This window comes from Gorilla gorilla, chromosome 1 (assembly GCF_029281585.2).
Source record: "Gorilla gorilla gorilla isolate KB3781 chromosome 1, NHGRI_mGorGor1-v2.1_pri, whole genome shotgun sequence".
Lineage (NCBI taxonomy): Eukaryota > Metazoa > Chordata > Mammalia > Primates > Hominidae > Gorilla > Gorilla gorilla.
The window spans coordinates 154,319,632-154,330,958 of NC_073224.2; the positions used below are offsets into that span (position 1 = coordinate 154,319,632).

The 11,327-nt window shown below is 35.1% G+C and overlaps 1 protein-coding gene across 4 annotated transcripts in view; it reads left to right on the forward strand.

Moving 5' to 3' along the window:
- Nucleotides 1-9,644, forward strand: part of ZNHIT6 (zinc finger HIT-type containing 6) — a 56,552-nt gene extending 46,908 nt beyond the window's left edge. Inside the window, exons 9-10 of one of the 4 annotated variants that reach the window (XM_004026070.5) lie at nucleotides 4,477-4,601; nucleotides 8,351-9,644. In XM_004026070.5, coding sequence (XP_004026119.5) covers nucleotides 4,477-4,601; nucleotides 8,351-8,391 — 166 coding nt within the window. In that variant the 3' untranslated portion in view covers nucleotides 8,392-9,644. The other 3 variants (XM_063697328.1, XM_063697329.1, XM_055351653.2) reach the window with 3 other exon arrangements.
- The last annotated feature ends 1,683 nt before the right edge of the window (nucleotides 9,645-11,327 follow it).

Here is an 11,327-nt window from a genome sequence, read left to right on the forward strand (position 1 = left end):
AAGAATTAAAACTGTTTTTTGGAATAATTTAGTTGAACTTTTAATCTAGAAACCTAGATTGAGAAATAAATACAACTGTGAAAAAATATAGTTAAGTATCAAAAATTGTAGAAATTTAGAGCTGAAGGGATCTTAGTGATCACCTAATTCAGTGATCTTATTTTAGTGGAAAAATACTGTGGCCTAGGGCCTGCTACTAGATTGCTAAATTTGGAGAAATTCAAACTTAGTTTTGGTATTTTTTAGCAGGTGGAAGGGGCGATGATCCATGGAGTGTCAGTGATCAGATGGGACATAAAGTGGTTTGTGATTTCTTTTCTTTAAAAACTTGTCTTTTGGGGTTATGAGGAGTTTTTTTTTTAAAAAAGCACGCTAATTTGCTAATAAAGTACAGAGAAAGAAGTTCAAGAGCTTGGCCTGTTTCTTTGAAAGTTAGTGACAGAGTCAAGATTAAAAGCACACCCTTGACTATCATGACAACTTTTATTTATATAATGTCACTGTAACACCTGTTTGGCCCACTGAGCCATTCTGCCCTCATAATGCCCCCATGAGGCTGCCCAGAGCAGGGTCAGCCAGTGAACCTGTGAGGGTGAGCAAGTGAAATAACAAGAGGAAATGTCTAAGAAGGGTCCCAGAGGGCAAGAGAAAAGACAAATGTTAGTATCTTAATTCCTCCAAACCTAAGTAGTTTGTCTTATGGTAGCAGAGACATTATACTAATGGAAATACCAGAGTTTGTGAAAATTTCAAAAAGATAAAGCTGTCCCTTAGGATTCAGTAGCTTAATGGCTTGCAAAGGAGCTAAACCTAAATGTTTTAGGCAGTGCAAAGCTGGGCTCTTAAAACTTGCTTCAAGATAATGGAAACACAAACATTCAAAGTACCTTTATCTTCTTGGAAGTAAATGTGACAATAAAATAATGATTTGAAGGTCATACAGAAAGTTGTAAGGCTACATTTAAAATGCAAAATGCACGTAAAGGCAGTATGTTCACTGCTAATGAAATCCAGTGACTTTGTCCTGAACTAAAGTTTCTATAGGAAAGTGTTGTTATTTTTGGTAAATAAAAATATAAAACAAACACATGTGCTTAGGGCTTAAATAAATGAGTGAGCAGTTTCTGTGTTTTATCATTTAGCCCTCACAGTAACTCTCTGAAGTGATACTGTCATTATCCCCATTTTCAAGCATGGAAACTGAGGATTAAATAACTTAAGTAACTTGTCCAGGATCACAGACCAGTGAATGATGGAGCCAGAACTTTAACTCAGCGTTAAACTCCAAACCCAAACAACAAATAAAAGTTATTGCTTCATTTAACTAAATTCCAAGTCCATAAAATATTAACCCCATTTGTGTCTGATAGGCTTTCTTTATGAACAGTTTACAAAATTTACTTTTAAATTACTGATAAATATTAATGGTAGATTAAGAGTAACCACTTGTAGTAGAAAAATCTAAGAAATTCAGAATTTCAGCTAAAAGATTATTTAGTGAAATCTGAACGCTTCATTTAACAGATTGGAAAGCCGTGGCCCAGAAGCTTACTGACACTCAATAGCGTATTGCTGATTAGAAGTTTGCAACATTTTAGGCTAAACACTAAATAAAATCCACTGATTCTAATCAAAACCACACAACATACCAGATTTTCATTGCATAAAATATTTTTAAAATAATTTATCAGTTGACAAGCCTCTTATAAATCTTTGCATCCTTAGTGCTTTGTAAGTGCCTGCTTAGCATGTAAAACAGGAACCAAGTTTTTTTAAGTATAATCATTACAGTTTCAGGATCCAAATAAGTGTAATCATTACAGTTTTAGGATCCAAAGCATGTTTAACTTGTTGCATAGTAATTTTTATGTACCTCTGAACATTCCTCTGCTAGGAACATATTTTATATCAGCAATAATTTTAGGCTCTGATTCCTATGTGGCCTTCAAAGAACTCTTTTTGTTGCTTCTTGGTTTCAGCTTTGGAAATCTAGAGAAACCCAATTAAGATTTAATATTACTAAAAGAAATAAGATACCTAAAACATTAAATATGCACTGAAAATTATTTACCAAAAACTGAAACAAGTAAAAAACATTCCCTTATTTGAAAAATGCCTTTCATTAGAAGCCTTATGATTTAGCTAAAATGCACAGAAGATAAGTTATTGCAAGTGCTTGTAGGACGCCACTTGAAAAGTTCCTGTTTGAGAGTCCAGGTCTTATTTCCTCCCAAGAAAAATTAAGTTATCACCATTTTATATTTTACTTTGTAAGTTAATCTTTTACTTGGGTATCTGATATAATCTCATTTTTCTTTTTTATATAATTGCTACTAACTTTGAAAAAAACACTGCTTATTTCAAAGAGAAATAATGTTTAAAAGATGTGAAGCATTTAATCCTTGAATGCTGGAAACACTTTTAAAGTATTGTAAGTACATCTGTATTACATTACACGCAGGGAAAAGAATGTATGAATTCTATGATCTGTGGGCACTAAGGTGGCTGGTTTAGAAAAACAGTATTTTGCATTTCAAGTTTCTTTTCAACATAAAGAATATTCTGCAATTTTAAAATGAATAATTCCAGGCTGGGGTGTGTGGTCAGGGAAGCATAAGTAAAGTTTTGGTTTTACAGTTGTTCTCTAACTTTAGTAAGCTTGGCTCTGCATTTTGTTAAGCACTTTTGTATTTTTCCTGATTTGAAAACGATTGCGTGAGACAAACTCAGAACATGGAGAAATCACTACATCACATTTCTTAATGAGTGTCCTGCATGTCTTACTCAGCTATGATTATGGTGCAGATAATTTTTTACTAATTAAGAAATACCAAAGTTTGTGAATGATTTACTCTTAAAATTACAGCAAATTTAAATGTATCCCAATGATAACCTCACTCTTGATCACTTGTGTTCCAGTGTGCTTTTTTGAGCAGGAGATAAAAGGATGGAGTTACAGCCATTAGGCTGGATCTCATGAGATATGTGTTTTGCATGTGAATATCACCTGTCATTGGTAGAGATGAATAAAAATGCTGGAGAACTTCTGCACTAGACTGGTTGACATGTTCTCAGCTTTTTCTTCTTTGACATGAAATGACATTAACATGCCAACATATTCTCATATGTACCTGCTAGTGAGCTAGCTAGAATTCCACCCCTTTCACTCCCACCCCAGAAAGCAAGCAAGAATGAATGTTCTGGGGATGCATTTTCAGTCACCTCAAACTTATTTTTTTAAAGTAATGATTTGAGAATTTCATACTTTAATGACCATTAGCATCTAATTACCTGTGACACATTTGGCAGCTATGTCATGATAAACTCTCTATTTCTTAAATTTTACATGGCAATATAAATTTCTGGAAACCAGTTAGAATAATTGACTTTTTTCCAAAAGCCAATTTTGTAACCAGTTATTTTATTGCCATGTTACTAGAAATTGTCATAAGGTGATTGGTTGTCTTTAAGGCTCAAAATAAATGTATTTGAGGAATTCGAATAGTTAGCTCATCATTCTTTTATTCAAGAAAAATAACAACATAAATATTATTATTATTTTATTTTTTTATTTTTTTGAGGCAGAGTTTCACTCTTCTTGCCCAGGCTGGAGTGCAGTGGCGCGATCTTGGCTTACTGCAACCTCCGCCTCCTGGATTCAAGCGATTCTTCCACCTCAGCCTCCTGAGTAGCTGTGATTACAGGCATGCGCCACCACACCAAGCTAATTTTGTATTTTTAGTAGAGATGGGGATTCTCCATGTTGGTCACGCTGGTCTCAAACTCCCAACCTCAGGTGATCCACCCACCTTGACCTCCGAAAGTGCTGGGATTACAGGTGTGAGCCACCGTGCCCGGCCAACATAAATATTATATAAAAGTCTTTAACTGTTTCTTGGTATGAAAATTGATAACTTCTAGGCTGGTCATGGTGGCTCACACCTGTAATCCCAGCACTTTGGGAGGCCAAGGCAGGCAGATTACGAGGTCAGGAGATCGAGACCATCCTAGCTAACACTGTGAAACCCCGTCTCTACTAAAAATACAAAAAAAATTAGCCAGGCATGGCGGCACGCACCTATAGTCCCAGCTACTTGGGAGGCTGAGGCAGGAGAATCGCTTGAGCCTGGGAGATGGAGGTTGCAGTGAGCCGAGATTGTGCCACTGCACTCCAGCCTGGGCAACAAAGCGAGACTCCATATCAAAAAAAGAAAAAGAAAATTGGTAACTTGTTCTAGAGCTTTCCTAATGTCAGAATATTTGATTTTTTTTATTTAGTTTTAGAACCTCTATAATAATAGCTCTTGTACCTGCCTTTCTTAGAAGGTATTAAACTTACTATGCTATAAGGAAGTAACTACTGAATTGTCATCACCTTTAAAAAATTCTTAATGTAAAATACTCTCACATATTTATATATTAGTAATTTTGAATATTAAGAGTGTTTCCTGGTTTTTTGTTTTTTTTATTAATAAGATATTATGAACTAGATCCTTATAAAAGTCTCCTAGACAATTTGAGGAACAAAGTGATCATTGAGTATCCAACATTACATGTGGTATTGAAAGGATCCAATAATGACATGAAAATTCTTCACCAAGGTAAGTGTAAATTTGTTTCTGTAATGCTTAGAATAGCTTTAGAGAAACCAAAGCAAAATATGTCCACCCTTATTTCTTTATATGTGTTTTCCCACTATATTTACACACTTACAGGATCTACTCTATAGCTACAGTTAATGTGAAGAACCAGGTAAATGCGATGCTGCTACTCTTCTGTTTCTAAGAGCGTATAATCTTATAAAACCAATTTTAAGTGAATAAATCAAATTGAATGGCTATAAAAGGACTTTTTTTTAGCATGGGGTTCTATGTATTTTTTTGTCTTTTTTTAAGCTAATAGTCTTTAAGTAACTGTCCATGATCACGTACATTTACTCCATAGTTAAGACTTTAGACATTTCTAAAATGAGGGATTACAAAACATTTTTAGTTGACAATGAAAATGTTGAATGGTTAAAAAAAAAAAAAGCCTAGTATCCTACCTTATAGAAGGAGAAAATGTTGCAAGGAACATTATATTTAAAAATTTGGCAGCATTTAGAATAAGTTAATGCCATTGCCTTTATCCTTTATCTCCTTTTCTAAACCCACTGGTTTTATTTTCTCTGATTTTGTTTCTCTGATTTTGTGATATAGGGAAGTACTAGAACTGGAAAAAAATGTACATAAAAGTTTGGTACATAAAATGACTCATCTATATTTGTAACTGCTGATTAAAGTAAACTAACTGTGTTTCTGAATGCAAGATTTTAGAGGATGAGTAAAATTTAGTGACTACCTTTAAGAAGTGAGGAAGATTACCCACCTTAATCCAAAACTATTACATAGCACTTTCAATGAAAAGAATTACAGATACAGGCCAGGTTTTGTTGTAACAAACTCCAGAGGAGCATAGAATCTTTGTCTTGGATTGATACTATTTTTTAAGTAGTATTTGAAATGGGTAGTTTAAGTTTTATTGTTATACCAGTATTACAGGCTGTAAGATGCAGTAGCCTATATTGTAAGGTATTCTCTGTTGTGGATAGTGTTTTTTCTTTGCAAAAATTAATAGAAAACAATTGTTTTTCAAAGTGGCCAAAATTGTATCAGTGCTACAACTTGAAACCAGATTTTAGTTAGCAAACATGATGTTTCTAATAATAAATTATGGGCTTCTAAATCTTATTTTTATTCTTGACATTAATATTTTTCACAATTTGAGAATATTTTTTTCTCAGAATAAATTAGGAATTTTAGTTTTAAATGGCCAGTTTCACTTTGTTTAAGCTTTGTATTATGTTGCTTTTTTCTTAATAAATTCACAGTGCTCTCTCAAATGTTGGTTTTGGGAAAAGTTGTTTAGTAATGTAGGTTAGTAGCTAGGGCAAACATCTTCTGTATAAATAAACAGCACACACAGCTCTCCTTTCACCTTGTTTAGGAATGTACATTCAAGTAAGGCTTCCTGTAATGAAGCAATAAGAAAAGACTACTTTACTAGCGTACTGGGAGCCTTATTGAGTAAAATTTGCTGTTTTTCTGGTGGATATATGATGTTTGACTTATTTACAGGAACACAAATGACTCATGCTTTTAGTACAGAGGATTATTTAGAACTGTGTTAGCAAAGAACTAAAAGTATCTGACAGGATTTTAAAACCATACCAGTTTTGTCACATCGTAAGTACACACACCTTAAAAGTAATGCCCAGGTCTTCCTGTACATGCATTTCTTTCTGTAAGTACTTCAAGGTGTCTGTTTCTTTATTCATTCTCACAGCATCAGATATTTTGCAGGGTGATACCTTGATGAGGGAAGGGGATTATGTAAGAAGATGGTATTTTCTTTGGAAAGCCTTGAAATTCCTTCCCTCTCTGGAGGTAAAAAAGTTGGATTTTGATCCTGAGTTCATAGTACAAGTTGTCTCTTTCCTAATTTGGGGGTACATGTGTTTCTGGTCTGGGATTCAGTAGTTCCCACACCTGATGGTTGTTCTAATATTTGTTATGATTGTAGATTGCCATAATTTGTTGAGTCTGCCTATATTAATCAGCAGTAGCCAAGATTTTGTTTGTTTGTTGCTTTTCAGTAATGGAAAAGGTTAACTGGAAAAGATAGAGCTATTTAGATACTCCACTAGATCGGAGATGCTAAGTGCTGATTACCTACCTTATATCAATCCAGTGGGAAGTGCTCAGAATGGTGTAACTTGCTTCACAGGCTGTTATTAGACTAGCAGATTTAGATGAGGGAGAAAAGCATGCTGCATTTCAATCTAAGGAAAAAAGAACGGAACCCTATTCAAAGAAGAAAACTGGGCACCTTCAATAGGCAAAGAAAGGGGAAAATGTCCCCATACTGCTACAAATCTTTATTAATTTAGAAATGTCAGCAAAATAAACTTTTTGATGTTCTAGTATAACTCAAGATTAGAAAATGCCTCAGCCTTTAGAGAAGGAATCCAACCCAAAATTGATTACTGGAATTAGTGAAAATACCTGGCATAGCAGCTACTCATATATCAGTCTCTTATTGGGCCAGTAAATCTTTCATCCATTCTCCCTCGCTCACCTTTCCTCATTCTTCCTTACTTCTCTTTTCTTTCTTTTCCTTTTGCAGGGAGAGAGAGGAGGATTTTTTGGCACTGGAACACACATGTAAAACTTATTACACAATAGATGCTAAAATAGAGTTTACCTGAAGTACAGAGACAGCCAGAGAAGGAAAAAAACTTATAATATCATGGAGGCACTGGATGGACTGCTGAAGTTCATAAAATTTCACAAAGATTGGGATGATATCTTGGATGGAACTTATTTCAGTGCCTTACTCTTAGAAAGGGCTCAGTAAACACCATTGTGGTTGCTGGTACAATCTGAAGTCTAGGTACAACAGCAAACCCCAGGGAACTTGTCAGTTGGAATATGAGGCAGTTCCAGGTGTGTGCTTCTAGCATCAGCTTTTATAAGCTGTGGTCCCTTGAGCATTTGCTCTGCCTCTCTGAGCTTTATTTTTCTTATCTACTCAATGGAGATAACAGCTATAAGCCTCAAAATAACCTGTATTTTACCATGACAATTTTTAAAGAGTTACTACCTATTATTTCCTTTTAGCTTTACAAGACCATGAAATAGAACACTTACTCCGGTTCCCATTTTGCAGATTTAGAGAAAAAACACTAAAAGGCAGAATGATTTGCAGTTACATTGATTCAGCAAACATACTCTAAATTGTGAGGATAGATACAGAGAAGAAAGGTCGAGTTTCTGTCCTCCAGGAACTCTCAGTTTAGTGAGTGAGTCATAGTTAGTCTTGCTTGCTCTAAGCAAGACGGGTGTCAGAGGAGCTCCATTTCTATTTTTCTTTCCTGTGAAAGGAAGGAGATGGCGATTAGCTAGTCTTCTGTCACTCCACATTCACTCAACATATACTGACCCTCAATTAAGTTTAAAAAAAAATCATGGAAAAAATTTATTCTAACCACAAGTGGCTGGCCAGGATAATAGTGATCTATTCAGTGGCATGAATATGGATCATAACCACATTGTGAAGTGACCATTCCCAAGTCTTCCACAGAGTCAGGAAGGATGTTACCTCACAAAATATAATTGCCACTTTCAGACATCATTTCTCTATTTATTGTGGCCAGAATTTTATATCCTAGCTGCCCGGGACATGACGCGGTTTGTGTGTCCCTGTGAGCAGTGCTTTTGCTGTACATCAGAAGGAGGGAGAGAAGAGGGACAGAACAACCTAAACAGAAAAGTATAAACACTTGACTGTATGTTTACTTATTTTTTTCTAGTGAAGAGTGAATCTACCAAGAATCTTGGCAATGAAAATTGAGCATTTTTTCTGGAAGAAGAAAGTGAAAACTTCCAGACAACTGCAGCAGACTCTGCATTGATGGGCTGTTGGCTGATTGGGGTATTGTCAATGGGTGATTGGAATTTTTTCTTTGTATGAAAAATAAGCTCAACTCTTTTAAAAAATGTATTTTATAGCCTCTTGAATTAATTGACTTGTAAGACCCCTTTATTCATATTAAGAACTCTCCTTTGCACTTGATCAGCATAGTACTTACTAGGCCCTGGCTTTTTAATATGCTTAATTGCTTGATTCCATAAACTGAAAACTTTTTTTTTCTTTTTTCTTTCTTTTTTTTTTTTTGAGATGGGGTCTTGGAGTGCAAGTGGTATGAGCATAGCTTCCTCAAATTCCTGGGCTCAAATGGTCCTCTCACTGCAGCCTACCAACAGGCTTGTACCACCACACTCAGCTAATTTTTTTGTTGTTTTTTTTTTGGTAGAGACAGGGTTGCGCTCTTTCGCCCAGGCTGGTCTCAAATTCGTGGCCTCAAACAATCCTTCCACCTCAGACTCCAAAGCATTGGGATTACAGGCATCAGCCACCACACCTGGCCTTGAACATTTTTTATTTGTTAATTTCATGCGTGACCAAACCCAAGGATCACCCATGTCAACCACAAAGTTGGCATTCCCTTTAGTAGAACCTCACTAAATGGAAAGGCTGTACAACGCATTGTCTAGCCACAGGAGAACTAATCTTCTCTCAGTTGCCCTTTCTTCTTTGGAGTTTTTATGTAACTTACCCTTGTGAGACAAGTTTTCTACTTGAGAAACTCCTAGTACAATGTCTTATACTAGAAGCCTGGATAAATACTATTAACTACTGTTTCTAATATTCACTTCAGAAAATCAGTGGCTCCACATTGTTTGAGCCATTAGTGATAACAAATTTGGATCTGCTTACTCAAGTCTTACGAATTCTGTGCCTTTCATCACATTCCTAGCCCACTCTCATCATTACTGCAGAAGGGTGTTGTGATGACCAGTTTTATACTGTGTTTTGATATGTCTAGCAATAACTTAAAGAAAAAAAAACTGGGAAATCTTCAACATGTTATTGGAACATATATGTATGTATTAATGTATATACATGGCTTAACTTATACATTATGGCAGCTCTGTATACAGTTTGATCTCATGTACTGAAAAAAAATTCTTAATTTTATTGGCGTTTATACCACTGTGAAACTGCAATATGACTGTAAGAGAGTAAAAAGATTGTTACATCTATATTGTATGTGTGTACTTAATGGTTAAAAAGCAATGATAAAACCGGACATTAATGAAATTGATTTTTATTTACAGTTGGAATAAGATTTTTACCAAAAAGAAACCAGAGACGTTAGTTAAGGAGACTTAAAAAGATTTGAAATATGAAAAGAGAATGAGAAGATGAGCAGAAGATAAATTTGTGGGACACAAGTATAACTTGGGGTAGAAACTGGAGAAGAGAATCGAAAAACAATAATGCCAGAAAGACCCTTGGTATGAAAGTACTAATGGAATGTGATTCATAGAAAGTTCATAGAAAGTGAGTCCTTGCAACTTGAGAAACATACATACATATATATTTATAATCTCTAAAGCAACATCAGGAATCTTCTAATATATGATAAAGAATTTGTGTAGAATTATGTTGTTCACAGTATTATTGGAGAGACAAATAAGATTTCAAGGAATTCATTTATAATCAAAAGTGAAATGTGTCTTCTTGAAACCAGCAAGAAATAGATGAATTGAGTGAAACGTGTTGTTATTAGGAAAAGTGGGATAAAGTATACAAAAAGAACATGCCATCTGAATATGATCTGAATATGAGGGTGGATAGGAATTTTTTGACAGTGAAATCTGTTATGATGTAGTCTCATTTCCAAGAAAAGTCTTGAGTTCCATCCCCCCTTCTGAATTTAAATTGAAACCTGGACAAAAAACAAACTATCCTGTAGTTTCCACTGCTCAGGAGGAAAAAAAGAAGTCTATATTATCTAATGCATCTTTGCCATCTTTATTTTCTAGAATTCTATTAGACTTTTCAATTATAGGCTATTAGGAAAGAATATAACTCTTAGAATTCCCCTAAATATAATTATCAACTCATTTGATTAATATGCACATTTTTTCCTGTAAGATTTACAATACACGTGTGTTTTAGTGAATTACCAATGGCTTGGAGAGAATGAAATTGGAATAATTAACTGAAAACCCTAGATGTTTGTAGCATTGAGACCCAATAGCTTTTTGGAGGCCCTCTCCATGTTAGCTTATTGACAAATTCTGGTGTGTAAACAAACTCCTTGACACATGTTAAGTTCAGCATCCTGCATTTTGTTCATGAATCACATTTTAAAAGGAGAAAAGCTCCACCTGGTTTTCTTTATTTTTTTAAACAGTGATTTCAAAGAGAAGATAGGCCTTTCATAATTGCTAATTATACATATAGGATTAATAGTCATAAATTATAGTAAATAAAACTTGTACCTATTCCTTTTATAAATATGAATTGGCTGGGCACAGTGGCTCACACCTGTAATCCCAGCACTTTGGGAGGCTGAGGTGGGCGGATCACAAGGTCAGGTGTTTGAGACTAGCCTGGCCAACATGGCAAAACCCTGTGTCTACTAAAAATACGAAAATTAGCCAGGCGTGGTGGCAGGCACCTGTAATTCCAGCTACTCAGGAAGCTGGGGCACGAGAATCACTTGAACCCTGGTGGCAGAGTTTGCAGTGAGCTGAGATTGTTCCACTGCACTCCTGGGCACTGCCTGGGTGACAGAATGAGACTGCCTCAAAAAAAAAAAAAAAAGTTATTAAAAATAGATATTTAAGATTCCAAAATGTAGTTGATCCAGTTTGTTTCCCTGTAGCAAGTAGTGGGATTTGGGTTTCATGATATATAATAAAATGTTAATCACA